This window comes from Diplotaxodon limnothrissa, linkage group LG14 (genome assembly GCF_057381915.1).
Source record: "Diplotaxodon limnothrissa isolate DT_005_m linkage group LG14, D_limnothrissa_male_GT1.1, whole genome shotgun sequence".
NCBI classification, from domain to species: domain Eukaryota; kingdom Metazoa; phylum Chordata; class Actinopteri; order Cichliformes; family Cichlidae; genus Diplotaxodon; species Diplotaxodon limnothrissa.
In genome coordinates this window covers 37,553,058-37,580,984 of record NC_140609.1, presented here as the reverse complement: position 1 = coordinate 37,580,984, position 27,927 = coordinate 37,553,058, and the positions used below count along the sequence as shown (strand labels likewise).

Below are 27,927 nucleotides of genomic sequence, written 5' to 3'. Positions count from 1 at the left end.
GGCCCTAATACTCCATCGAGTGGGAAAAGCACAAAGGAGGAGCCAAGTTTCAAATAAAACAGGAAGTAAACTAAAACGGAGGCCGTGCACTTGTTCAGTGTTTTCTGCATCATTCGGGAAATCCGTTCTGTGGCTGTGTTTATTGAACCAGACCACCAAGCAGGAATCTAATTTGTTGGGGGAAACACACGCGCTCATTATTCTGCTCTGTTCAGCATCATCTCCGTGTTTATTGGCCTTATTTGACAGTGATATCACTACAAATGGGCCTGATGATTCCAGTGAAGAGTCTGCATGGGAGCTCAGTCTGAGCAGAGGTAGATTCATGTCAGTCCAGTAATTTTCATACATGCATGACATGCGCATGTCAGTTTTCATAACTGTGGCATTGTTTTGAAGGCTGATTGTCCTGCCTGTACGTGTTGTTTAGCGTCTGAGTCTTTTAATGCGACTCAGTTCTAATGACTTCATTTGTTGTTTTCAGTTTTATTGATTTTCTTATTGTATTCTTTTAGCTGTACAGCACAGTTGTTTCTGAGTGTCCTTATAAATAAGGTGACTGTCACAGTTTGATGCTTATCCCATGCCCCGGCTCGATGAGCTCCTGGGTTTCGGCACCACTGTGACACAAAAAGGACCCGAAGCACACAGCTGTGACCCTATGGAAATGGGGAAGGCATGACCAGGTGTTGAAGAGCACCTGTTTTGATCAGCCTGTCCTGACACCACACCCTGAACCCACTGATCCACCCCTCCCCTGCAACTGAGCCACAAACCACGCCCTGCCACAGTGACTTATTTTACCTGGTAGTCACTTTTTAAAAACAAAAAAAATCTGCCTTTAATGTATCCTGAATATCTGAACATCGCAGTACTAAGTGGCATCTGCAGCTCTCCTGCAATGAATACAGTGTTTAATTGAGGAATGCTTTCAGCTGAAGTCCTGTGGTCAGTCCTTCTCTGTAGATCAGTGTGAGAAAACATGCTCTAACCTCAGTGAGTCACTCTGAATCTGGATGCAATCCCGTTCCTGGAAAACAAAATAAAAATATTCCTTTAGTGCTCAGCAGGCCTCTGGTTTCTCCACCTGGGAAACAAATCACAGCCCTTCCTCTTTTTGTCTCACTTTTTATTTATCTGACAGGAAGCTGAAGCTGCTGTTAGGACGTTTTTGGTCAGATCAGGCTTTAATGTCACTACACTTTCACACAGGCATGAAACTTTGATCGTGTATTTACTTTGCTGCCGATCCGTAGTCAAACATGACCGCCCGAGTTTCTGTTTGCTATCCTGTCACATGACTGGTGATGATCTGACTATCTTGTGTGTGTGTGTGTGTTGTGCATGTTTAAGGAGTTTTAAAGAAGTACTCCCTTGTTATTAATCCTCATCCACAGCTCTGTGTGCAGTGTGAGGCCTTGAACAGGATCAGGAGACACTGAGGCTTCTTAGAAATCTCTGACTGTTTTAATGGGAAATATAGAAGATTAATCAGTCGTTATGGCTTTTTATCATTAATAAGAGGTTTTTTGTTTTATTAAGAATACAGCCCTTCCTGCACACTCACACACCCTCCTAAAACATGACTCGTGATGCTAATCATGCTGCTGTTGGTTTAGGGTTGTATAGTGGCTAAATAGTTGGTTTTGCCTCAGATGGTAAATATATTGTCCATGTAATTAGATTATGGTGAAGTCTCTTCCTTTAGACTGACCTCTAAATTCAGACAGACTCATTTGATGTGTTGTGGTTGAAATGAAATTCAACATAGTCAGATATGTTTTTGATACTATCTGAATTCACTTACTGTAACATCAACAATCTGTCTGTGCAGTAAGTGAAGGCGGTTATTGATTGGATGTGTCAAGCTGCGATTCCCCATTCCACGGTCATATGGTGTGAACAGTCATTTCACATAAAACTGTAATATTAGAACAATATAAAGAGGTTCAGTACGCTACACAGACTGTGTGTGTGTGTGTGTGTGTGTGTGTGTGTGTGTGAGGAATAAGGTCAGTAAGACCAAAGCCTGCAAGGGAAGGGAGCAAACCTGTGAGTCAATACGACATGGCATAATTACAAGTGAATGCAATGGTGATACTGTTTTCCAGTCTTTTCATGTTTTGCATATGCTGATAAATTTCCCAACACTTCATAGGAGGCTAACTAATTAAACCCCTTATCCTTCCTCACAGCACAGCCCTCTGATAGTGAGGAGTCAGTAATTATATATCGTGTAAATGCTGTTTGTGCTTCATTGTAAAGCATTTTGTTTCTGTGCAGGAGGATGGCGGTGCCGTACGAGGGTCAGTCTTTCTCTGCTCTGAGGAGGCAGTGCCAGCATAAAGGAACTCTGTTTGAAGACCCTCTGTTCCCCACCTCCGACCAGTCTCTGTTCTACCAGCGAAATCAAATTGGGCGAGTCACCTGGAAAAGGCCAAATGTGAGTGAAAATAATGTTTTACCGAGAGGGGAAGTAGTAGTGCTGCACAATTATTCTGATACGTATTGTATACATGTGGAAAATAATAATAATGATGACAGATGATATTTTGCAAAGTGAAATCAGTCAGGTTAGCAGTATTTTAAAAAATATATTTTCTTTGATGGTTTGTATCACGTAACAGGCCAGAAAACAAACACGGTTGTGAGGTCTGTTTCAGTGTCTTTAAATATCAGCTACAGCTGCTCATATAACCCCGAGATGAGGTATAAAAGAGAATAAGCCCTCACAGAGTCGTTATAAAAGGGGAAACTATCCATAGAGGCCAGCCCTGCTTTTAGTCACACACTTTAAACATGTTTATTTCTGCTGAAAAGGTGGTCATTTTAACATGGGAGCTATGGGGACTGAGTTTCTTATAAAGGCAGCCTCAAGTGGCCACTAGAGGAACTGCAGTTCTCAGTGTTTGCTGCTTGTTTCCATCTTTTACAGCTCAGTGGGATCATCTGCATAATCATCCGCGCTGGCGATCTTTTGTAGAGCTCTTATTTTATGCCTGTGTGAAAGAAGAACACAGTAAACTCAAAGAAGGTGGAGAGTTAGTGATACATCAGAGACGAAGGGTCAGCTGTTTATTCACGGTGGAGACGGACAGAGGCAGTAGGCTGGGAATGGCGGCGGTGATCATGAGACAAGGCTCCATATAAAGAGAGGAGAGGTTAAAGCGGCTGAATGGGAGAGGAATTCATGGAATTTCAAGTCAACAGCAAGGAGGTGTGTGTGTGTGTGTGTGTGTGTGTGTGTGTGTGTGTGTGTGTGTGTGTGTGTGTGTGTGTGTGTGTGTGTGTGTGTGTGTGTGTGTGTGTGTGTGTGTGTGTGTTCATGTTGTAAGCAGTTTCTGGTAGTTACTGAACAAAAGGAACTTGAATTTACTTTTGTATTGTGACCGGTGTGAAGTGCTTTACAACTGGTCGTCTTCACACTCACCCTGAGCAAAAAGCACCTTCTGTGAAGCTTTTGACTGAACTGTTCCTGTTAAATATAACAGTTAAATACAACTGTGACTAGGGCTGGGCCATATTATACCGTTCACGGTAATACCGGTACAATGATGGATTGGATTTACATGTATATAGCGCTTTTCAAGGCATCCAAAGCGCTTTACAATACCACTATTCATTCACTCTCACATTCATACACTGGTGGAGGCAAGCTACGGTTGTAGCCACAGCTGCCCTGGGGCAGACTGACAGAAGCGAGGCTGCCATATCGCGCCATCGGCCCCTCTGGCCAACACCAGTAGGCAAGTAGGGTAAAGTGTCTTGCCCAGGGACACAACGACCAGGAGAGAGCCCAGGGATCGAACTGGCGACCTTCCAGTTACAGATGCGATTCCCAACCCCCTGAGCCACGGTCGCCCGACAATGTTAGGCAACGATAAGAAAATGAAATATTGAGATAGAATATGGGTAAAACGTGCATGCGCAGTGCCTTTGTTTTCAAAGGGGAAAAGCAGATTGTTGAGTGAAACGGATGAACCAGAATTGGTTTTTAAAAATGGTGCAACTTCACTGGTTTGGTGTTTGTCCGTCAGATACAAAACAAAACACATTTTTTTTGTAGAACATGCAAGCAGGCCGTCGTTATTACCGTATTTGTCGGACTAAGGTGCTCGTAAATCTGGGAGTAATCTGGGTCCTAAACTCCGTCCACTTCAGGTCCCAAAGTCAAACGAACACACAGCTTCACTGAGAGTTAAAAACTGTCTACATTCTTTCATCTTTAATAAAACGATCAGCGTTGCTGCTTTACCAGGTGTAACTATGAAGTTTAACATCCAGGCATTCGTGAAAACAGAATTTATTACATTTAACGGAGTTAGAAGTTAGCAGGAAGTTAGCTCGCTAGTTTTGCTAGTTACCTAAACATGATGTAGCATGTTCTGACTGAGAGATTTCTGAAAAAATTCATACGTGCAGCTCTGCTATCACTTCCAACATAAATGAAGACAGAAAACTAAACAGCAGTGACGTTTGTAGGGTTACTGAAGTTGGGCTAGCTGGTATATAATGATGTGCTACGTCAGACCTTCCCAAAGTGTGGGGCCTGCCCCCTAGGGGGGGCGCAGAGCCATTGCAGGGGGGGGCGCGGCATGAAAAGGGGAAAAAACAAAACGACGCTTGGACGCTGCTAGCACGGGGCGCCCACACAAACGCAAAGCAGGAGATGAAGCATCGCTGAATATGTTTCCAAACCAACTTCATTCTAAGCCAAAGACTAGAAAATATGGTGAAGCATGTCTTCCCTTTGGCTTCACCTGCACAGGTGCCGAGGTAGGTCTCCCTGCAGGATTGGTTTTCCCTGCATCGAGAGCACGCGCTGGGCTCTCCAAATCACGGACAAACAGCATCCCACATACTTGACTTTTAGTTCACAAACACTTGTTGTAATGACTAACTACTCCTGACATTTTGGAGATGTTAGCTCTTTATACAGTAAAGTTACAGCGGGATACGAATAATATCAGGCTGATCCTGCCACGATTTGTTCCCTCGGTTCAAATCACGGACAAACAGTATCCCAGCTGTTTATGTTTTTAAACCTATTTTGCAGAGGGATTGAAAAATGCATTGATAGCAATGTTGAATATTATTACACAGGAAAAAAACAACTACACGTAAAATAATCACACCGTGACGCCTCTGCCTTTCTAAATAGAGGGACAGTAACTGCGTGTGTGTATGTAAGCGTGTAAAACCTGAAGATAGTCAGATTGGCAGATAGAGACAAAATACTGTTATTCTGTAATTCATCTCCTGTAAACGATAACGTGGCGCACAGCGTGACGTGGAAAAAGGCACATACCTTTAACGTTACGTGACGAACTCTGTATTCCTCATCCACAGGCAGTTATTTGCAAACCTCCAACAACTTCTCTGCGTGACTGAAGTCAGTCCAGGTCACACTGCGACTGTTTGCAGGAAGGTTGAGTCCGATCAGGCAACCTGTGGAATCACCTTACGATCAGAAGTGACCGAGAGTGTTCAAAACACTCAAGCTCTCCAGAATGTGAAAAAAATCAGTACAGCTTTCCTGTTTTTACTCGTGTGACTGAGACATTAGCTTGCTCTGATTTAGGAGGTAGCTTTATCAAGCTAAGTGTGCCAAGTGTCTGATGATTTTCTCTAGAGCCAATTTAATACAAGTTTACTCGGCTACCGTTATCTCAGGGTGGTTGTCTGCACCTCATCATTGGACCACGGTGGTGATTTGTGCGCAGCCATTTTACTCGTTGCAGGTTTCTGCTAATGAAGAAAAGGCGTAACCGTTAGCTTCATACAGTTTTTGCTTGTGAGAATTTATATTTCCTTATTTATGGTCATCTCACACATATGTGACTGAGCACAGAAGCTCCACCCACCCATTGTTAAAACCTTCTGTTTTCAAGAAGCAGCAAATCAGAAGACAGTTGGCTTAAAGGGAAGGAGTTAAAACAGCTTGTTTCAGATTAAATGAACTGAGGGGCTTCACCAAGACAGAGTATGAGATAATGAGGATCATTTAAAAGTGAACAACGTTTTTTTTATAGACCTATTATTACTTTTGTAATGTGGTGGATAAATGTCAAATGTTGCCTTAATTCCATGTTGGATTTGTTTAGGATCCTTAAACTGCAAAAGTGCCTCTTGTCAGAGGCTTTGAGTCAGCCCCACTGCACCTTAGGAAAGCTTTATGCAGTGGAACAGCAGCTGTTTAAGTTCAGATGCTGGCTGAACATCGTGCTCGTAATGGAATTGTTGCTTAACAGATTTCCAGCCTCGCTCTGCTGCTGTGTACAGAATCCGTGCTCGGCTTTTCACGTTAATAATGCTGAGTCAAAAGATTCATTTCTTTCTTGTCTTGTGATTTTTTTTTTTTTTTTTTTTTTTTTTCCTTGACCTGCATAAAATCTAAATGCACTGCTCTTTAAGTGCTTCTCATTGAGTCTTATTTGATTAAATGTGTAATTTTCTGTCTTCCTCTAGGCTTGTAGTGTATATACACTATGAAAGAGTGATTTCTGTGTATTGCGTATGCTTTTACTGTTAATTATTCATGCTAAATTATTAAACAGAGCACTTAAAGCATTTGATCAATATTATTGATTTGTTCAGGGAGTGGAGAGATAAGGGAAATATTTCTTTGGTTACACCCTAAACTTAACCCTGACTTCTCTGTGGTGTCTCGTGAAACTTTAGCACTCAATATCAATGCTTCAGCTCCAGCACTCAAAAGACAGCTGTATATTTAAACCAGTGATCATATCAAGAGCTTATTATTTCAAGCTCTATAAGGCAGCAACCTCGAGGGTTAAAAAAAGTGAAGTGCCCCAGCCTGCAGTTCCTCTAACGTCCACTTGAGGCTGTGTTCAACAGAACGGGTCAGTCCCATATTAAAATGTCTCACTTCAGAGCAGAAATAAACAAGTTCACGACCTGGTACAAAAACTAGCTTTGGTTTCTGTGGATAGTTTTCAGCTTCAGCTCTGGGAGGGCTGAGCTGTCTGTCAAATCATCTGCTGTGGCTGCTTTGATAAAGGTGCTGATGCTAAGTAGGTATAACAAAGTGGATCTGTCGACTGAGTTTGTGCTGTTGGTGAAATTATTATTTTTGCTTCCTGTGTAAAAAGTTTGTGCATCAGTTTTAAATGATAATGAGTATTTATTTATTTTTTGTTTGTTATTTATCACTAATCAACAGCTTTCTGTGTCTGTGCTTATGGGCTACGGATGCCACTCGTTAACCAAGCTAGCTAGTGCTTACGGCTCAGGTGTGGTCACATGGTGGTGACTAAATGTCGAGTTTGTGCCAAGTCATATCCTGTTTACTGTTTTTGTCAGTCTGTTTGTTTCGGTCAGTTTGACTTGTTTCTTTTTGTAGTGTTATGTTCTCGCTGTTGTGTCCCCTCCCTGTTAGCTAACACCTGTTGACACCACCTCATCGTCATGTTTCCAGGCTTTGGTAAATGGATTGGTTCTTGTATAGTACTTTTCTACTTCTACCCAAGAATACTTTGGCATGCAGACTGGAACAGCCAGCGATCGAACCACCAAGCGTCCAAAGCTGTCTTTACATCCTTTAGATACAGTCTGTGGCTTTTACTGACCTTTCTACACTGGAGTTTACAGCACTATAATTTGCCAGCATTTTCTTTTTTCATAAACATTTCTGATGTGGATCTCTCATACTGCTTTTATTCATTGTGAGTATGTTAATGTCTTTAAAATGCCACTGAGAGGCTTATTGACTGATACTTGCTTCACTTTCCAAATTTCTGTTTAACAATTTAGCTTTGAACTAAAGAAATGTTAATAATGAGGTAATAAGTTAAATAAAAGAAATCATTAGTTTAAAATCAGAATAGTTCGCTTGTCCAGCATCCTGCATGTTACATGGTTGTAAGCTTTTTTTTTTTTTTTACCTCTAATTCTCCTGAATGCATGAAGTAAATGCACAAATACACAAGTTAAGATGGAGAAGCAGCGTTTGGTGGCTAGAGGTGAAACACGAATCAAAAATGGCTCCTGCACTGCTAACTTCTATAAACAGATGATACAGACGTAGGCAAGTGACCTGAAGGTTTCTGCTCACATTTCTAGTCCATGTTTGAACTCCACGTGGAGTCGAAAAGAAGCGCTGCAGCACTCAGGATTTAACAAGCAGTTTTAATTGAAAGCGTGTGGAAGTAAATTATTGTTCATGTAGGCGATGAGGTGTGTGGAATGATAAGGATGGCGAGGAGGTGGTTCATGGCGTGTTAATATTATGTTGACATGCAGATAATGATGGTCGCGGTCGTTGGGTAAGGCAGTTACATATCAAAGGTTATTTAGTGATTCAAAGTTCATCTTTGAATCGTAAATTAGAAATGTTTCCGTCTGCGTCAGTGATCGAATCGGGAGATACAGACGAGGAACACCGCCCAGATAATTTTGTACACGCCAGTATGTGTTGATGTTTCGGGCAAATCGGTATGATGTCATAGATTTACAGCTTAATGGAAAAATGCTAAAGCACGGCTCGTGCTGCAGTGGAAGAGCAGCAGAGTTCGTATAAAGATGAAGCTGTGGTGCATTAAAGCGTCAAAGTGAGGACTTTGATCCCTGAGACATTTTGTGTCCTGCAGTGATGCAAAAGTGAAGAAGGAACTATTTTTTCACTCTTTGAATTTCTCACAGTGCTCTTACTTTTAGAGTAAAGTTCATATTTGAAATTAACCATTTGACAGTGTTAACTGTGTATTAAAAGCACTTTTAGATTCATCATTAAAGAAAACTTCTCCCATTTTTCTTTTTCTTTTATCTCTTTTTTTTTTTTTTTTTTTTTTTTTTTTTTTTTTAAATTTCTGTGAGGGTTCTCAGTCATCCAGGTCATCGTAGTCTAAGGAGCTTGCAAAGAAAAGCGTCTGGACTTCTTTAAGTTGCTTGAAGATGTTTCACCTCTCATCTGAGAAGCTTCTTCAGTTCTAAGGTCAAATGGCGGAGAGTCCCAACCTCACATTACAAGAAAAGAAGGCCGTCGCTTCCCTGAGCAAAGACCACAACATCACTATTTTACCAGCTGATAAGGGAAGATGCACCGTGGTCCTAAACACTACAGATTACCACACAAAGATCACTACTCTCCTCAGTGACAACAATACCTATGAAACCTGAAAGTGAGACCCCACAAGCAGCTACAAAAAGAAAGTTATAGCTTGCCTTCAAGACCTTGAGAAGGACAAAATCACTGACCGGCTTACATATCACCGCCTTTACCCAGGGGATGCCATACCCTACATTTACGGACTTCCTAAAATCCACAAAGAAGCTGTCCCACTCAGACCCATGAGCAGCATAAACTCAGCCACTTACAACATTGCTAAACACCTTGCTACCATCCTTGCACCTCTCGTGGGGAACACCCCACACCACATCAAGAACTCCACCGACTTCACCGACAAGGTCCAGAAACTTACCCTGGATCCAGATGAAACCATGGTGTCCTTTGACGTAGTCTCTCTCTTCCCTTGCATACCCACCACGGAGGCCGTGGAGACTGTCAGAAAACGACTACAAGAAGACAGCTCCTTGGAAGACAGGACCAACTTCACACCCGATCAGACCTGCACACTGTTAGACCTCTGCCTCACCACTACATATTCCAAATACAACGAGGGTTTCTACAGACAAAAACATGGCTGCACCATGGGCTCCCCCGTGTCACCTATTGTAGCCAACCTTTACATGGAGGAAGTGGAAAGAAAGGCTCTTGGCTCTTTCAAAGGAAGAGTACCCAGCCACTGGTACAGATATGTAGACGACACCTGGGTCAAAATCAAGACACAAGAAGTGGAATCCTTCACTGCGCACATTAACGCTGTGGATAAGAACATCAAGTTCACCAGGGAAGACACAAAGGACGACTGTTTGCCTTTCCTGGACTGCGCCGTGCACATTGAAGAGAACGGCAACCTCTACATCGAAGTTTACCGGAAGCCCACACACACGGACCAGTACCTCCTCTTTGACTCCCATCACCCTCTGGAACACAAACTTGGGGTAATTAGGACCCTACACCACCGGGCAGAACATGTTCCCTCTAAGCCTGAAGGAAAAAAGAAGGAACACACACATGTAAAGGAAGCACTCAAAACGTGCGGCTATCCTAAATGGGCGTTCTTAAAGTCAGCAAAGAGGCACAGAAAAGAAGACCAGACACCAGCGAGGGAGGATAAGAAGGACAGACGCAACAACATTGTCATCCCCTATGTAGCCGGTGTATCATAGAAACTCAGGAGAGTTTTCTCCAAGCATGACATCCTGGTTCCCCATCCCATTTCAGACCCAGCAACACGCTCAGACAAAAACTGGTTCACCCGAAAGACAAAACTCCAAAACACAAACTTAACAATGTGGTGTATGCTGTACAGTGCAGCGAGGAATGCCCAAACCTCTACATCGGAGAGACCAAACAGCCACTTCACAAGGGCATGGCACAACACAGAAGAGTCACCTCCACAGGACAAGACTCAGCAGTCCATCTGCATCTTAAGGATAAAGGACACTCTTTCGAGGATGCCAATGTTCACATTTTGGACAGAGAGGACAGATGGTTTGAAAGAGGAGTGAAAGAAGCATCTATGTCCACTGTGAGCGACCATCTTTGAACAGAGGCGGGGGTTTACGACACCAACTCTCTGCCATCTATAATCCAGTTTTGAGTTCCCTCCCCAGACGCCTTAATGCCCACTCACATCCTGGGCCAGCTGAATTCGCATGACAAGGTGGGGCCAGGTTTCACAATGAACTCACCCGAAACTCTGGCTGATTGGGACCCACACCCAGTTTCACACCTTGGCTCAGGCGATTAGAGGATCATCAGGGGGTCCTTTTGTCCCTCTGTGGGGGGAAACTCCCACTAGGTTTATTAAGAGGTGAAACGTCTTCAAGCAACTTAAAGAAGTCCAGACACTTTTCTTTGCAAGCTCCTTTGACTCTTTTTTTTTTTTTTTTTTTTTAATTGATATTATCTCTTTTGAGTTTGTATGGATGACTCACCTGCTGCAGGTTAAATCCTCTTACGGGTACAAATAAAGGAACCTGATATCACACCGTGCCCTTTTATGAGAGTGTGGAGCGTTTTCAGCATCGCTATCTTGGTGTTTTGAAACCAGGCGCGACAGGGGAAGGCTAGCTCTGGCAGTGAATCCGAGGGACGTGCTCATTGGCTAACAAGCTATCAATCATAACTCTTGGTTTATAAACTCTGACTCTAATAATAATCATAATTAACTAAATGACCATCATGCTTTATTTAGTATGATCTCAAACTCCTCAGGATCGTGTTTACTGACGTCACAGAGAGAGAGGCAGCTGAGGCTCATTTCAACATCGACTTCAGCGCCACCAAAGTCTGTTGGGGACCAGAAGAGTCTCCCCCTGGTGGCCATTAAAAAGAATGCTGTTTTTTAAGGCACTTCTGCACTGGCTTCACTTTTCAGACCTGGAGGGCGACATTCATCTTTTATACTGTCTGTTTCCGGGAGAGGTTCTTACCTCTCTGTGACTGGATCTCTACCCAGCACCTGCAGAAGGTGGAGAGTTGCATTCAACTATGCTGAGGCTGCAAAGCAGACCAAGGACCACCATCTGTATGTAGTCAAACTGCAGTCAGCCCACAGGATGGAGAGCTGACTGGAAATGGAGCTGAATATTAGACCTGTTATCTCTTGTCCCAGAGAGCAAACACATATACATCCTCCATCTTTCTCCTCTTCCATCATCTCAAATACAGTCTTAGGGAAACACTGGATCTTTACTGTCTGTGCATGTATAGTAGCTATATGCACTAAAAGTGGCCTTTAATTTGGAGAATGCACACAGTAAAGCTTTCTTCCTGCCGTGGGCTGGCTCTGCTCAGATCTGCAGTACACAAACATACTGTTTTTAATCAATTCTACACCAGATATAAGACCCTGAGAGGCTAACTTTGTGGAGCCATGTGTACATTTGTCTCTACATACAGTTAGTGGTCTTCCTGGGCGTGTGCTCTGGTTTATCCCACCTCTATCATTTGGCTGCCGTCCCGTTAGTCTGCCTCTGTGGTTTGTTTGGCTTTGAACCCTCAGAAGAGACTTGTAGTTAATCGGGGAGTGATTTTACTCTGTATTTACATTATGATGTTTGACCGAGTGCTCCGGGTAACGCCCCGCTTTACGTTCATCCACACCTGGCAGCTGTCCTGACCACATCCGCCTGCTGTTTTCCAGAGACACACTGCAATAAAATAGACAGTATAAAAAGATTCAAACCTGGATTAAATTATAATACGGTTAGAAGTGGATTAATTGTGCCTGTAAATAAGAAGATGAGGATAAGTATTAACTTTACAGGGGCCGTGATGGTTCCTGTACAGCTGCCTGTGGGTCCGATTTTATGAGTAATCAGTTACAGAGTTTTGAGTGTATGTAATGCCTCTAAGGAAGAAAATTAGTTTATCAACAATGATTTGTCTCATCTTTGCTGTTCCAGGAGTTGACCAGCGACCCCCATCTGTTTGTGGACGGCATCAGCGCTCATGACCTGCACCAAGGTCAGCTGGGAAACTGCTGGTTCGTAGCCGCCTGCTCCAGTCTGGCCTCCAGAGAAGCTCTATGGCAGAAGGTGAGAGAAGGAAGAACAAAAGCTGCACTCATTCCAGAGATTTTTATAGACGTGGTGGGAAAGGCTTTATAGGAGAGAGAAGGCATTGGTCCCACACTCCTGTGGCATCCAACTCCCAGGATACAATGCAGCTGTGGCTGTTGTGAGGCACACGGGGGCTTTTCTAGAGGGCTCTTAAATAAAGGCCTAAACTGTTGCAACAACAAATAATAATAATCCAGAAGTCTGACATTTATTAATCCAAAGGGGAAATTTCATTTGTTAAAGGTGCTCAAGTGTGAGTGTGAAATATAGAAAAATATAAACTGCAGTATGTGCGAAACTAAACAGTGAGTGAGGATGATCCAGGTGTTACAGGTAGGAATGATTTGGTGCATCGTCGAGCACTGTGAAGACAGCATGCTCCTGTCTGACGCCATCCTCAGTCATAAAATGATGTTTCAGCTCTTATTTCCAGTCAGGTTGATTTTAATGAAGTTTTTACAGCAAAACTCACAAAAAAGCAGCTGCAGAATATTAATATTTATTTTAAACACGTTAGATACGAGGCCTGACATGGGATAAAAACATGCAGTTTTAAGTGTCCTGTATCATTAATGCACTTCTACAATTTGTAGCATATCAGAGTATTTTAAAATAGATTGAAAATTCAGAATTGTGAAGGAAAAAATGTGCTTGGTGATTAAGTAAATGCTATATATAAAAAAATAAATAAAGTAAAAGTAAATAATTAAACATTCATTATTGTAATGTCTAATAAAAATAGAGGGAAAAGGGAGAAAATGAAAATAACTGAATTAAATTTATCTCGATAGTTTATAACTTAGATTGTTTTTTTTCATGTTATCTGAGCTGAACTGAGAGAAGGAGGCTCTAGTGTGTGTGTGTGTGTGTGTGTGTGTGTGGACATGTGTGGAGAAGCTTGTAAGATTATTGTGAGTGGGTGTGTTGCCTTTAGTTGTGTTTAAGCAGCACTTTGTGTAATCTGAGTGATTTTTCTTATCGATTAGCTGCTAATGGAAGTTCTCTGAAACTGAAACCTCCACACCAGCCATGAACTGAGTCTTGAAGAGGAAAGAGCTTACAAGACTAGGGCTGTTCCTGCTGACTAACATGCTCATCATTTAAACTGGAGAAAATCATCTGGCTTAACGCAGGTCCATAAGTGAGACAACGTGAAACGGTCTAAGATGAGCGATTAAGTGCTGTCCGTATAAATGTTTATGAAATAAGGGACGAGGGAAGCGATGTTTCATGACTTAATCGATTAAAGATTACATCTCCAGATGAAACTGTGCTCGTGAGATATCTTCAGTTCATAGTTTTATATCCTCGACCACACAAATATCCTCTGCTGTTGTGTTATCACCGGTTTACTGAGCACACGAACAGGACTGCACACGTCTCCCTGCTCCGGGATATACCGATAGTTTCTGATATTTTTGAGAACATCAAACTGATTTCTCCCTTTGGGCATTAAACTAATCGGATACTTTTTCAAAGATTTGATCTAATACGCCCAATCTCGAACCATCTCGTGATAAAGATTCCTTCCAAAAATATTCCAGGATGCAGATCTGGATCAAACCCCATCTTTGGTAATGCTCGCATGCAGGTCCATCCATAACTGTTGGAGCTTCCTGCTAATAAATGCCAAACAAATCCAAAAGCATGCAGCCTTTGGTGTCGGAGGTCACCGATGGAAGTAACATCTGTTGTCCATAAGATGGCGGTATAAACTGATGAACAGATTTGCTGTGGGTTGCAGACAAAATGACTTAAAATCCAAAATGTTGTCTTAAATATTGAGATATAAAGTGTGTTTACTTTCTGCTGCTTTGAGGGAAAGATCACCGCTGTTCTAGAAGTATTTAATTAGGCTGCTTTTATTCTTTTTACCATTAAATCAACACTTTGTTACACATGAAAAACCTGTGTAACCACACACACACACACACACACACACACACACACACACACACACACACTTGCTGCCTCCTGCTTCCTCTCTGCTCTCAAAGGGCCTCCTCTCAGCCTCCTAGTTTTCCATCAACTGGAGGGAAAGTGAAGTCTGTTTTAGGTGTAGTTGCCTCTGTGGAGCACCCAGTTGTCTTGACACCCTTCAAAGGTCCGAAAACAAACAAAACCGCTTCTGTGGTGACGACAGCAAAGCACACGGACGCTTATACAACAGTTACTGTTGTGTGAAATGATGTGTTTGTGTCGCACACAGAGCGTGGAAGTGTTTCAGTAACACTTAACATAAATAACACATTTATAATTAATAAGGTTAAGGTCTTAGTTTGGGAACTGTTAAATATTGCCAAATCTAAGACTGCCGCTAGCTGTTTAAATCTGAAACAATGTTTCCTTCTTTGTGTTTGATTGAAATGATTTATTTTCACTTTCTGATGATTTGCCTGTTGAGACAGATTCTCTAATAACAGCTTTGCTTCCAGGAGCTAACAGCCACACTCCCTTTCAGTTCTTTCTCCTTAATGTTGAAATCCTGTAAGACACGTTAAGGATTTAAAAATAAATAAAGGAGGGGAGGGCCTGAAAATGAAGATTAACTTTAACAGCTTAGCTTAATACTCCCGGAGACTCAAGTGGACAAAAGGCAAATAGACTTTTCCAGAGTTTTGCTGTAGTTTCAGCCACACGACCTGGATGGACTCCTGGCACCATTTACACAACTCTGTTCTCTTGCTATAGAATTTACACAAAATAGTACATAAAGAAAAAGCATCATATTTATCAGCTGTGCTTCTGTTTTTTAAAAAGGAAATTTCTTCAATCTATTTACTGTGGTACAATTTTCCTGTGTTTTGATTATAAATTGCACTTTTTAAAAAGTAAAATAAGAGGAAGAAGCTCTAAAGTTACTTAAAAGTTGTTCAACTTGATTTCTCTTTAATCATAAACAGAAAGTAAGAGCGAAACATTTTGAACCTAAATGCAGAGGTTGAAATCTTGAGGTAAAACTGTCGTTTTTCTTAGCTGCAAATGTTCATCCTGGAAGATTGTGACCATTTTTTAAAAGTAGCTGCCGTTATTTTTCAAATGAGTGAATCCAGAGGGCAAAATGTTCGAGTTATCTGCTACAATGTCCAGTTAAAAGGGTGCTTTTTTTATTATCTTGTGATGCAAAGATTACAGTGGTTAGGAGGCATGAAAAGGAAATGTCAGAACTGTCAAAAGGAAAAACAACTCGACTCAACTTGCAAGCTTCTCCCAGCTCTTGTTGTTGGAATTGTTGGAGAGAAAGCCCCCATCATTTTATTGCTAAGCCTGTTTCAGTAATGTGGAAAGTTTGAGTGGAACCACAGTGGGAACTATTGTAAGCCAAGACCAGATACTGTAGAGCAAACCAAGACACGCTGGAGTTTTTCTAATCTGTTTCCATTCATTCGCAACAGAGAAACACAGAGAGGAGGAAGCAGGATCACACAAGTTACAACACAGACCTCTAACCTCTTCAAACAATTAAATATACTGTTATAATGGTGGATTTATAGACACACAGGTGTAGGAAAACTTGTAGGAAAATCAGCAGAACTGTAATAAAGATTATTTCTGATCATTTATAAGTAGGTTTAATTTACTTTTTTAGTAAACGTGGCAGAAGGTGACAGTCTAAAAGTCCAAAAATGTGTAGTGGGCACACATGGGAAGAAGATGGTGTGACAAACAATCTAAATGAGGTTCAGACGAACGAATGCAAGAACACAAATTCCTGTGTTCCTAGAAAGCTCGACTAGTCCTGACAAGCAGCACAGCTCAATCTGGCAGCGAGCAAAGAGAAGCTAAACGCAGAAAACACTAATGAGGGCGGAGCAATTATCAGGAAGGGAGGAAGTAGAGCTGACAGGAACAGACAAGTACCCACAATAACAAAATAAAACAGGAAATGACCTGATAGAAATTTAAAAATAAAATAGTTTGTTTATCAAGCGGCTAAACAGGTGTAGAGTGCAACATGTAAACAGTGGGTGTCTTAACTATGACCCATTGTGCTAACGTTAGTAGACTCCCTCAAGGGCCCATTTTGAGCAGGGAAAACACTGCTGACCATGGCCTGAGTTTCCAGTAATGCGGTCAGTGCACAATCCCTGTGAGTCCACACTGATCTAAAAGCTCTGTTTCATTTAGGTTTCTGATGCTGGATAAAGTTGTGGGCGGAGTTTTACTTATCTAAAGCCTTACTTGTAGATATGTCAATGCTAATTAGAAAACTCAAAAACCAGTTTTATTTTTCTCTCTCATCTACCTGACACTTTGAGTTTCTTTCTGATTTCTCAGACTTTTTATCTAATTTGGTGCTCAGCTAAAATAATTATTGTGAGCAATTTAATTTTAACATACACATAGATGCTGAAAATGACAGCCTCAACACAGCATTCAATCTATAATTAGACTCATTTGGCTTCTTTTAAAAAACTAAAGAGCCCACCCACACTTTGATCACACTCTGGAGCTTTATCTGAAGATCCAAAGAGTGTTTAAATTATAAACAACCACAACCCCTCCTTTGTCTGATCATTTGTTAAAAACATTTACATTTACAATAATGAATTGCAAAGCGTGGGGAATAAATTTCATTACAGTAGATGTCTTTCTGAAGTGCTGTAACTACGTTTAAGTTCCTCCACTGTTGCCTCCTTACATCCTCACTGTGTACGACTGTCCCCACCCTCGTTACTTCTTTCCTGCTCAGTAACACCAATAAAAACCAGCACCAATGAGAACACACACGGCTTTCAGTGGTTATTTAATTGGCGTCACACCATTGATCTCTGTTTCTATCAGCAGGCATGCAGTGGAAATATTTGGTTATCTATAGAAACAATGAAAGGAATAAGAAACAACGAAACAACAACTGCAGCAAGTCAACAGTCACAAAACAAAGTAATCGACATGTTGTTAAAACAGTCAGCTGATCATAAGTTGTTTTTGTTTTTTTTAGTGTTTTTATTCAAAGGTAAATAATTTCAGAAAATTTTAGAGGTTCTAAAAACTGTCAATATTTATTATATGAAACCTAATTAAATAATCTAGTAGATAGACCTGCGAGCATCAGTAACATTGTATTTAGCATAGTTTCAATAGCAAAACTTCTCAGATGTGATCCATTGTAACAGAAACCAGCATTGATACACTGAATGTTTCTGATTGTTTACTGGAGAATGTTTGGAAACTCATATCACCACGTGGGCTTCAAACCAGTTAAAACATATGAAAAGTTTTCTTTGTACCTATACTTTGATACCAGGCTCTTCATCTTGCTTGATATCTTCTATAATTTTCTAATGTAGTTGTTTTTTACACACTGACAAATGGATCTTATGTCTGTGAAATAGAGAAACCGGACTGCATCCATTGGGGTGAACTGTCCCTTTAATTAGCACCAACATATATAAAAGCATATTAAGTGTTAATTCAGAGCATTTGTTTTCTTTCTCTTGTCATTGTGTTCGTTTCAGGTTTTATTTTCACAAAAAATGTTGCTTTTGTGTTGAAATACTTGCTTTAAAGCATGTTTTTGGTGTTTATGTAACTTTTGTTGTTAAAAAAAAAATCAAACCGGCGTCTTACTTACACTCAAAGATAGAAAGAGAGTTACTGTTTAACTAGTTCGAGGGAGAATATTTAAGCTCATCTATCTCTGATTGGTTGAAACAGAGTTGTCAGGTTTTTCTAATCAACAGTAAAACAATGGCTGATAGAATAGAAATTTTTAAAGGCTTCTTCTGGACTCTATCAGGATTCTACTGGCACTAAATAAAAGTCATTTCTCTGTCGTGAACTCGATCGAGCAGTTGAGATTCGCCGCCTCGGCCCCGTCCTTGAAAGCAAGCAGGAAGTACATGACCTTCCTGACTTTGGCGAGCTCTGCAATCCTTTCGCCGAATTCCTGCATATCCGCCTCCAGGCACTTGAGCTGCGAGTCCTCGGGGTCGCCGGCATTACGCCAAAATGTTCCAATGGGCTCCAGCAGCTGCCGGGTCATCAGGTTGGTGAGGTCGGGGGTCCAGTGCTGGCAGATACCGGTGATGGTGACGCGGCCGTAGCCGGAGAGGGAGAAGTACCAGCGGGAGAAGTTCAGCTCCTGGATGGCGAAGTCCAGCCGATACACGGCCTCGTAGGGCAGAAGCAGACGCTCGCCGTCCTGACGCTTCTGCCCTGACCGCTGCAGGGAGGACACGCGAAGGCGCATCATCTGCACAGGAAAGAAGCACACAGGAAGTCAGTTCATGTTTGGTTTGGAGGAAACTTTCAGTCTGGGTGCCGGTATCAGTCTCTGATAAGACTCATAATGACGGGAAGGTGATGGGGCTCAAAGGTTTGTGCATTTGTGTCAGAATAAGCAGTGTTTTTAAAAGAAAAGCAGATGAATGGCACAAACGGATGATGTGCTCTCTGGGCTATTTTATACAAAGTGCCGTTCACACCTATAAAATTAAAATTATGAGTCTGCAGTTTTATCAACTATTATCATTTTTTTAAAAATATTTTGTGCAACTCCACAGAGGAGATGATAGTTGAAGTGTCACAGGCACTGCTGCTCTATTTTTAAAATGTTTTAAAAAATGTTTAAAAAATAAATAAATTGTTGACTGTAAAGTTAGTGCGGCTGCTTTGATTGGCAGGCTTGCCGACACAGACTGTTACAGCTGATTGTTACACATCTGCTAATGAACACACGCACTGAACTGGACCTCTCAGCTGTGCCTTTTGGAGCATATTTAATGGAATTAGCCAACAAAAGATATGTCCTGTTGTGCTGTTTGAGGAGTTCACTGTGACAGCCACACAGCTGAGTGATCACACGTCAGTCTGATGGGACTTTTGTGCATCTTTGTTACCATCACACACTTGACCTTTTACATTTTGCCCCGCCACATTATAATAATTAAAAAGAGCTAAAGTTACACAGAAAATGAAACTTTATATGAAATAAACATTAAAAACCGTACTTGCTCTGATCCAGCTGCACTTTATTCTGAAATTTTCATCCACACATTGTGCCAACAGACTTTTCTGTTTTGCATCTGAAGTTGAGAAGTAAAAGCCTCACCTCTGTCAGCGCGGTGTCTTCTTTGAATTCCAGCACAATCGTGTTGGAGGGAGATTTGGCCTCATCAGCGTCCATCTCTAAGGTTTTATTCCTGGGATAAGCAGAAAGGAAGAGCCTGCCTGTGTGGATGGATGCTGTGAGAGATGAAGCTCTGATGGAGTTTCTAGTCTCAGCCTCTTTTCTTCTCTCACTCTATTCTCATAGGCTCCTCTCCCCCTCCTCCCTTCCCAACAGTTTCCATCACAGTGTACCACTTTCTCATTTTGTCCCATCTCCCCCCTGGAGCCCACTGGGTAGTTTGGTTGGGACGTATTGATTAGCACGAGGGGGCAGGAGAGATGAGATCGATGCAAACATCTGATTATTGTGACAGTAACGGTCACATTTGTTAGTCGTCTGGTTGTGCAGCCAACCCTGCTCGGGTTATTTCGGTCGTCCAGCCTGAGTCAGACGTTCCTGCAGAAACTGAACATTTCTGCAGAATCACACAGGTCAGCTGTTTGTAAAGCAGTTTATATTTGACATGAACGCTGAAGCTAACACAGAACAGCTGAGAGCATTTTCTGTAGATTCGTTTTTCTCTACAGACTGTACAAAATGTTTGAAAATACTTTTTGAGGTCTTTTTTTTTTTTTTTTTTTTTTTTTTAAGGTGTTAAGCAGGCAGGTGATGTGTGAAGGTGCTAAGCAACAGGAAACGCTGCTGACGTATGACAGGGAACGGTGGGAGTTTCCTGAGGGCTTCTGGGAGCCCGGCTCGTCTTAGCTCAATGGATCGCTTATTTATTTATATCACTCACTTCACTGGGGAGTGTGTGTGTGTATGGATTATGTCAACGTGTTGTCAGCTGGGGTTTCAGCGCAGGATGTGGATGGATGACGTTCGCTCGTTAAAAACTTTAATCCTGAGTTGCTCCTGTTAATCAGAGACGCTTAATGTCATTAATGGGAAACGAGTGAAAATCGCTCGTTTCAATCTTTTTCTGTACGTGTTTGTAGTGTGGAGCTGTTGTGTTTATCTACATTGTTTTTTTTTTTTGTTTTTTTTTAATAGAAAGTAAAGATGAGAAAATATATTTTACATTAGAGAACCCACAATCGCTCCCTGTCTGCACCTGAACACGTTTTTAAACACTGTTATGTCCACATACTGTTTGTTTAATATGTGGCTTACATTTAAAACAGCCTTCAAGGACATCACCTGTAAAATAAATAACGCTGTAAGCAGCGATGGTCAGTCGCACCTTTGAGCTGCGGTCCTGGTGTTTCCTTTGGGCGTGATTGAGGTCTGGCCCTGGATTCTAATTGGCTGTTGAACAAACGAGTTATAAAACTCCCAATGTCACAAGGTGGCGCTGAACCTCATTTAACGTTGACGTGCAGATGTTTCCAGGCGTGTAAAAGGCCTGAAAATGACCAAAACGGCATCTGTGGGCGACTTCCTGTTGGATTCAGGGCGCAGATCCCCGGGAGGCTGCTCCCCAGATATGACACAGCTGAGCACACCGCGGTTACGTCTGAGCTCGAGTGGGGTGATGACCATGGTTTTTATGTTTTTTCTGGGGTTTTTTTTTTTTCAAAGGTGATTCCTGACTGGAAGGATCAGGAGTGGGACAAAGACAAACCGAACTCCTACGCCGGGATCTTCCACTTCCGCTTCTGGCGGTTTGGAGAGTGGGTGGACGTAGTGATCGATGACCGGCTCCCCACGGTGAATGGACAGCTGGTGTACTGCCACTCCAACGACAGCAATGAGTTTTGGAGCGCGCTGGTGGAGAAGGCCTACGCCAAGTAAGCACTTCCTCAGATCAGTAACTGAAAACAGCAGCTAATAAAAACAGAGGATATGAAGAGGCAGGAAGAAATAAAATCACTTAAATATTTTACAGCTGTGGAAAGAAAAGAAACACTCGAGGAAACTCATGTTGAAGAAATGACTCAGGAATACACAAATGCATTAGAAACTGACCCAAGGCTCTCCAGTGACATAAAAACAGGAACTGAAATTAAAGTAATTTAGCTCAGAACCAATAACGCGATACATGGAGGAATTTTAAGAACTCTGATTGGATGGGGTTTTTTTCCTGAAACATACAAACAGGTGAGGTTGTCCCAAAATAAGGACTGACACCTTAAACTCTGAAGGAAAGTGTTCCCACAAACTAACATAGGACAGGAAGTCTCTTTGCACAGCTGTCGCCATCTGGTGGACTTCAGATAGAACGCAGGTTTAAGCCACCTCCACAGTGGCTTCATTTTTCCCACTCGGAAGCTACGTTCATGTCTTACAAGTGCTGAAACCTTCTGATTACAAGGTGCAGCCAATCAGAAAAGGGTTAGTTTAAAGGGGGAGGAGCTAAAACAGCCCTTTTCAGATGAAAATGGGCTGAGGAGCCTCACAAAGGCAGCATAAGATAAAGGAGGATTAATGTGAACTGAGTCCGTGAATGAGTCCAGTATAAAGTTTCCTTCTGTGCTTTTAGAGATGAAATCTGAGGGGTCCGATTTTTAACTCTGACATTTTTCCCTTAAACTCAGGGACCACCACAGCAGATCTGTTTTCTCATCAACAGTGAAATTCAAACAGGTGCTGATGTGATCCTAGTTTAACATTTCACAATGTTAACGTCAAATTGATTAAATATAAATTTTACTCCCTGTAATTATGTTTAATTAGCAATAAAAATGAGGGCATGAATCCCTGACTCTGTTGTAAATCTGGACAGTTACTTGAAAAGCAGAATGAGACTCAAACGTTTGTTTATAGTAAAAATAAATGTAAATGTTTGTGTGTTTTCCAGGATGTACGGGTGCTACGAAGCTCTGGATGGGGGCAACACGGCCGATGCTCTCGTGGATTTCACGGGAGGCGTGTCCGAGCCGATGGATTTGATAGAGAACGGGTACAAACAAGACGAAGAGAAGCAGCACGAGCTGTTCGAGAGAGTCCTGAAGGTTCACAACAGAGGAGGCCTCATCAGCTGCTCGATCCGGGTAAGGACACGTCAAACGCAAACCCACGCCAGCCAAACAAATTCATTCATCTTCTCGACGTGTCGTTCCAGGCGACCACTCAAGCGGACATGGAGGCCAGGCTGGACTGTGGCCTGGTCAAGGGCCACGCCTACGCCGTGACGGACGTCCGCAAGGTGAGGCTGGGCCACGGCCTGCTGGCCTACTTCAGGTCAGACAAACTCAACATGATCCGCATGAGGAACCCCTGGGGGAAGAGAGAGTGGAACGGGCCGTGGAGCGACAGGTGAGGAAGAGAGAAATCCTTTGAACAGGTTCTCTTGTTGAGATCTGTGGTGTGATACAGATGATACAGATGAAGCGTTTGTGCCTGTTTGCAGCTCTGAAGAGTGGCAGAAGGTCAGTAAGAGTGAGCGGGAGAAGATGGGCGTCACTGTGGAGGACGACGGAGAGTTCTGGTGAGTTTTAGTGCTGCGCTGCCACCTGGTGGCTCTTTTTCAACTTTATCTCACAGTAAATCATACCAGTCCTTTCTCTCCTCCTCCTGCAGGATGACATTTGATGACTTCATCGCCAACTTCACCGACCTCATCCTGTGCCGTCTCATCAACACATCCTACCTGAGTTTACACAAGACCTGGGAGGAGGCGGTGATGCGGGGCTCCTGGCACCGCCACGATGACCCGCTGCTCAACCGAGCTGGGGGCTGCACCAACAACAAGCACTCCTTTCTCCAGAACCCGCAGGTGTCTCATTTGTTCAGAGTTTCAGGTTAAAATTCATCCTGTGCGTTTATGACTGTGCGCATGTTCATTTCTGTGTGTCGCAGTACGTGTTTGACGTGAAGAAGCCGGAGGATGAGGTGCTGATCTGTCTGCAGCAGAAGGACCGCAGGGCCACTCTGAGAGGGGGGCGAGGAGAAAACCTGGCGATCGGCTTCGACATACACAAGGTCAGATATTCATGGGCGTTGTTATAAAATGTCCAGGTCGTTTGTATTTAAAGGACGGCTGTGGCTGTATTGGATTCAGTCATTTAAACTGGAGTGAAAACTTCTGCTGCTTCCTGTTCAGGTGGAGTTAAACAGGACGTACCGAATGCACGTGACCCAGCAGAAGGTTGGCGGCAGCATCTACATCAACTCAAGGTCTGTCTTCCTGCGCATCGACCTCAAAGAGGGCCGCTACGTCATCATACCCACGACCTTCGACCCCGGCCTGGAGGGAGACTTCCTGCTCCGCGTCTTCACTGATGTCACCTCAGACTGCAAGTACGCGGCACACGTGGTTTAGCTCGCCATTTTTAGAAATTTTCTTCTGTTTCTATTAATGTAGGCGAACAGTAAAGACGGCGGACGGCCTCCCTGCTGCACTTTCAGGGGAAAATAAACTCTTGTTTTCCATGCTGGGAACTGAGAGTGAGGGGAGATCTTTGGGCTTCCTCTCAGTTCAGACACGCAGCCAATAAAGACTTTATGAAAACAACAACACATGAAAGCATTAATTATCATTCTGTGTGTACTCAGCGTTGCACATTTAAACACTGAACCACAGAAATGGATCTTCCTGTCTGTCCCGCAGGGAGCTGACTCTGGACGAGCCCCAGAAGACCTGCTGGTCGGGGATGTGTGGTTATCCCTCTCTGGTAACTCAGGTCCACATACTGCAGGCCGACGGACTCGCTGCACAGGACTCAGACGGAGGTAAATGCTTCTGTTCTTCACAGGAAACCTGCCTTACACCTTAAAGACTGTATATAAAAGACGGACGTAACCACCGCGATCCACTCAGGCATGTTTGTTTGGCTTTGTGAGAACGATTTGGGGTATTAGACTTTTACCCCAGATCACGGCCTGATGATTAATCAGCTTTTGAATTCAGTGGCTTCCGATCATAAAACCGGAAAACTCAGAATAAAGTGGTTTAAAGTCCTGTTATAAATAAATGTTTAAAGTGTGGTGAGACCTGCATGCGATGCGTTTAGGGGACATCTGTAAATTGTAGCTCAGAAACATCATGAAATGTCCACTGAAGTGTTGATAACTCAACTGTGTCTCTCCAGCGTCGGATCCTTACGTGATCATTCGCTGCGAAGGACAGAAGGTCTGCTCGCCGGTCTATAAAAACACGTGCAGTCCCGTCTTCGACACCAAGGGGCTCTTCTACAGGAAGAAAGCAAACCAGCCAATCGGCATCGAGGTTTGTAACACACAGAAGTGTGTGTGTGTGTGTGTGTGTGTGTGTGTGTACATTTAAAGCGCTGACCTTCTGTCTCTCTGTGTCTCTCAGATCTACAACAACAACGTGCTGAAGGACTCCTTCCTGGGTCAGGTGACGCTGCCCGCCGAACAGGGAGAAATAAAGAAAACATTCCACCTGAAGGACAAGGGCGATCGCCGTGACAACGACCTCTCTGGTACCATCACTGTTGCGATATTGACGAGCTCGATACTCACCGGTATCTAAGATTTGGAGCCGGGAAACATTTCTGAAGTTCCACAACGCCCGGAAATGTCTCACAGACATATCCATAGACTGTAAGTAAAAGATGGATGCAGCTAACGAAATGATATTTCTCAGCAGCATGATCTCATCTACACAGCCTGAATTTTTGTAGTCCATTTTAAGGATGTTGTAGTCCTTGAAACAGGCAGCAGAGAAAAATCTAATTCCTTTGAATCCTCATGAATTCTCCACATCTTTCCTCCTTTTCCCTCCTTCATGAAAAAAACCACAGGAGGGAATTTTTTGAATCTAACAGAGACCAAAAGTGTTTTTAAAAAGTCCAAATACCCACTTCAAAAAGTTTCAACTGGAGGCTTCAGAAACCAGACACGGCAAACCAATGGATAACATGGCTGTGGCTGCTGCCATCTTTCTTATACGGTCTATGGAATATCCTGAAAACGTCAGAGTTTGATTGTAAAAATTTGTTTACACTTTCACGTTTTCTTTTTCCCCAGATTTAACTTTCTGTCAGCAGCTTCTCTATGTCAGTTTTTATTAGACAGTTTAATGTGTTTTATCTTTAATTTCCACGCGTTCATTCCTGACGGCCGAGGTGAACTCTGGTCGCGTGCTCTCGCTCGTTATGAAGCTAATACTGTTTACGTGTCATCCTCGCACAGGACTCTGTGTTTGTTATTCATGGCAGAAACATGCCAAAGATTTTTAAAATCTGCCACTTCATTATTTGTACCAGCAGTCTGTAAAATATCCGGACAGCAGACATGTTCAGACGTGCATGAGATTATCTACCTGCAGCAGGTTTGTGCCGCCTGCTGTCGTCTCTTTGTAAAACTGTCCCAGAGTCACTTTAATCTTAGTTGAATATAATAATGATTTTTTTTTTTGTGATGTTTCATTATAGATTCAATTTAATCTCAGTGCTCGCTTCGCACTTCATTATAATGCCTCCCTAGTTATCGCGACCCTGAGTTGGAGAGCAAGGTCTCAGCTCAGTATTTTTAGGGTTTGTTATTAAAGTGCTCAGTGAGTGTAGATCACTCGGTAACACTAAAATGACCACTTTGTCCATCTTTGACTTGATGTGTGTAGACCTGTGGATGAGCTGTGTGCTCACAAACCCGCTGAGACCACTGAGTGAGGGGGCAGCTGCATTCTTTCTAATGGCCAGCAGAGGGCAGCCACTCTCCTGTGAGAATGCAGCCCTGCTTGAGTTCATGGTGCCAGTTATTTGTTTATTTTGTGATTTACGGCCAGTATTAGGGGGGAAAAAGCAGAATAAACACGGTGTTCAGGTGTGCAGTAGGCTTTCTGATTACTGCAGAAGTCAGAATCACAATTATTTTAGCCTTTAATCTCAATTTTTGAACATGACTGAAGATCTGGGCTCCTTTGGTAAACTTTGACCCTGGTCTTTCTACACCATTTACTCTGGGTGTAATCCATATAGTCAAACTTTCTATTACTTCTATTTATATTACTCCTTCTGGCCTACAGTCATCGGGTAGTGTCCGATACCAACATTGTCCTACAAGATGATTAGTTATCAACAAACGCGCACTTCTTCAGATCGAGATCGTCTTGTGTACTTTTACAGTTTTTTGCTTTCAACTTTAAATCAAATCCAGATGAACCCAAGTGAAATGAAAAGGAGGTGAAGGGGGCACAGGGTCAATTGGCAGGGAATGAGCTTTTAAGTTAGTGTAAGCTTTTATGGAGCATACCACTTTAAAGGAAAGGGGTGTGTTCAATTTATAACAGGATAAAAGGAGAGCTTTGAGTAGATGAACGGCTCGATTATTCTGGTTTCAAGACAGACAATGAAATTCAGTTGCATGTCTGATATCCTGTTTCTCACCTCCACAAACGGGGTTCTGTCCATCTTTGATTACAGTCGATCTGTTTCAGTGCTGTTCAGTCTGATGTAATCAGGCCTGTAAGAAGCTTTGTTTCTGTCTTATGTTCAACTCCTGCAGTGTCTGATGGTCGTTTAAATAAAGTTTACTTTTAAAAACTTTCCCTTTGTGTGGTTTGATGGAGGCACTGCACTAAAGTTGTGCTTCATAAAAATCCCACAGCCTCACTTCAAACTCACTGATCATCACAAAAGCCAGTTTGCCGAGTACTGCATGTGTCCTCAAACTACATTTAAACTCTATAAATGTATCTCTACGAAAAAAAAATAGAAATTATCGTGTAAAAGAAGTTTAAAATAACTGATCAGCAGTGTTTATGTAGGATTTACTGTGAAATCTTCACATGATGTTTTCAGTTTCAGCTGTTCAAAACCTGCAGCTCCAAATGAAGTTTAGAAATAAAACCCCGTTTTTGTGTCATGTGATATCACAGCCACACCTGCTTTCATTTAATGACCCATAATAACAGAAACAAGCATCAGTACTCGTGATGTGTGATCCCTTTCTAATATCTCACTGTAAAAATGTTAAAAGTACATTTTCAATACCATGTGGTTTGATCTGCTGATCAATAATGAACCTCTTTTTCCCTTTAAATCCATTTGCTACCAGGCTCACCATGACCGTCTTGCATTCAGTTGCCTTAAAGTGTTTTCCAGCCCCGGATCTCAAAATGCTGGAAAAATAAAGTGAAATAAAAAGCAAAAAATTTGGACTTTTACTCTGAATATTTCATGAGTTTCAAAGTTTTCCTGGCTTGATTAAAATACACCAAACCAGCTGACTGTGAGGAGTTCATCTGGGAAGTGTGGCTATTTTCACTGGAATGAACAAACACGGAAAGCAGAACAGATCCAGGTGAAGGAATG

The 27,927-nt window shown here is 42.4% G+C and overlaps 2 protein-coding genes across 2 annotated transcripts in view; one reads left to right on the top strand and one right to left on the bottom strand.

Annotated features, from left to right (window-relative positions):
• LOC146619372 (calpain-5-like) overlaps positions 1–27,114 on the top strand; it is a 31,947-nt gene extending 4,833 nt beyond the window's left edge. Inside the window, exons 2-13 of the mRNA XM_085371208.1 lie at positions 2,284–2,443; positions 12,496–12,627; positions 21,287–21,495; positions 22,506–22,698; positions 22,770–22,963; positions 23,058–23,135; positions 23,228–23,423; positions 23,507–23,629; positions 23,751–23,947; positions 24,258–24,379; positions 24,739–24,875; positions 24,966–27,114. Coding sequence (XP_085227334.1) covers positions 2,288–2,443; positions 12,496–12,627; positions 21,287–21,495; positions 22,506–22,698; positions 22,770–22,963; positions 23,058–23,135; positions 23,228–23,423; positions 23,507–23,629; positions 23,751–23,947; positions 24,258–24,379; positions 24,739–24,875; positions 24,966–25,142 — 1,914 coding nt within the window. The 5' untranslated portion in view covers positions 2,284–2,287 and the 3' untranslated portion in view covers positions 25,143–27,114. The remainder of the gene's footprint in view (positions 1–2,283; positions 2,444–12,495; positions 12,628–21,286; positions 21,496–22,505; positions 22,699–22,769; positions 22,964–23,057; positions 23,136–23,227; positions 23,424–23,506; positions 23,630–23,750; positions 23,948–24,257; positions 24,380–24,738; positions 24,876–24,965) is intronic.
• ompa (olfactory marker protein a) lies at positions 18,416–19,860 on the bottom strand. The gene is made up of 2 exons (XM_085371209.1): positions 19,706–19,860; positions 18,416–18,847 (listed from the first exon to the last, which is right to left on the bottom strand). Exons 1-2 carry the CDS (start codon positions 19,778–19,780, stop codon positions 18,416–18,418), a joined length of 507 nt encoding a protein of 168 aa, XP_085227335.1. The 5' UTR covers positions 19,781–19,860.
• Positions 27,115–27,927: the final 813 nt, after the last annotated feature.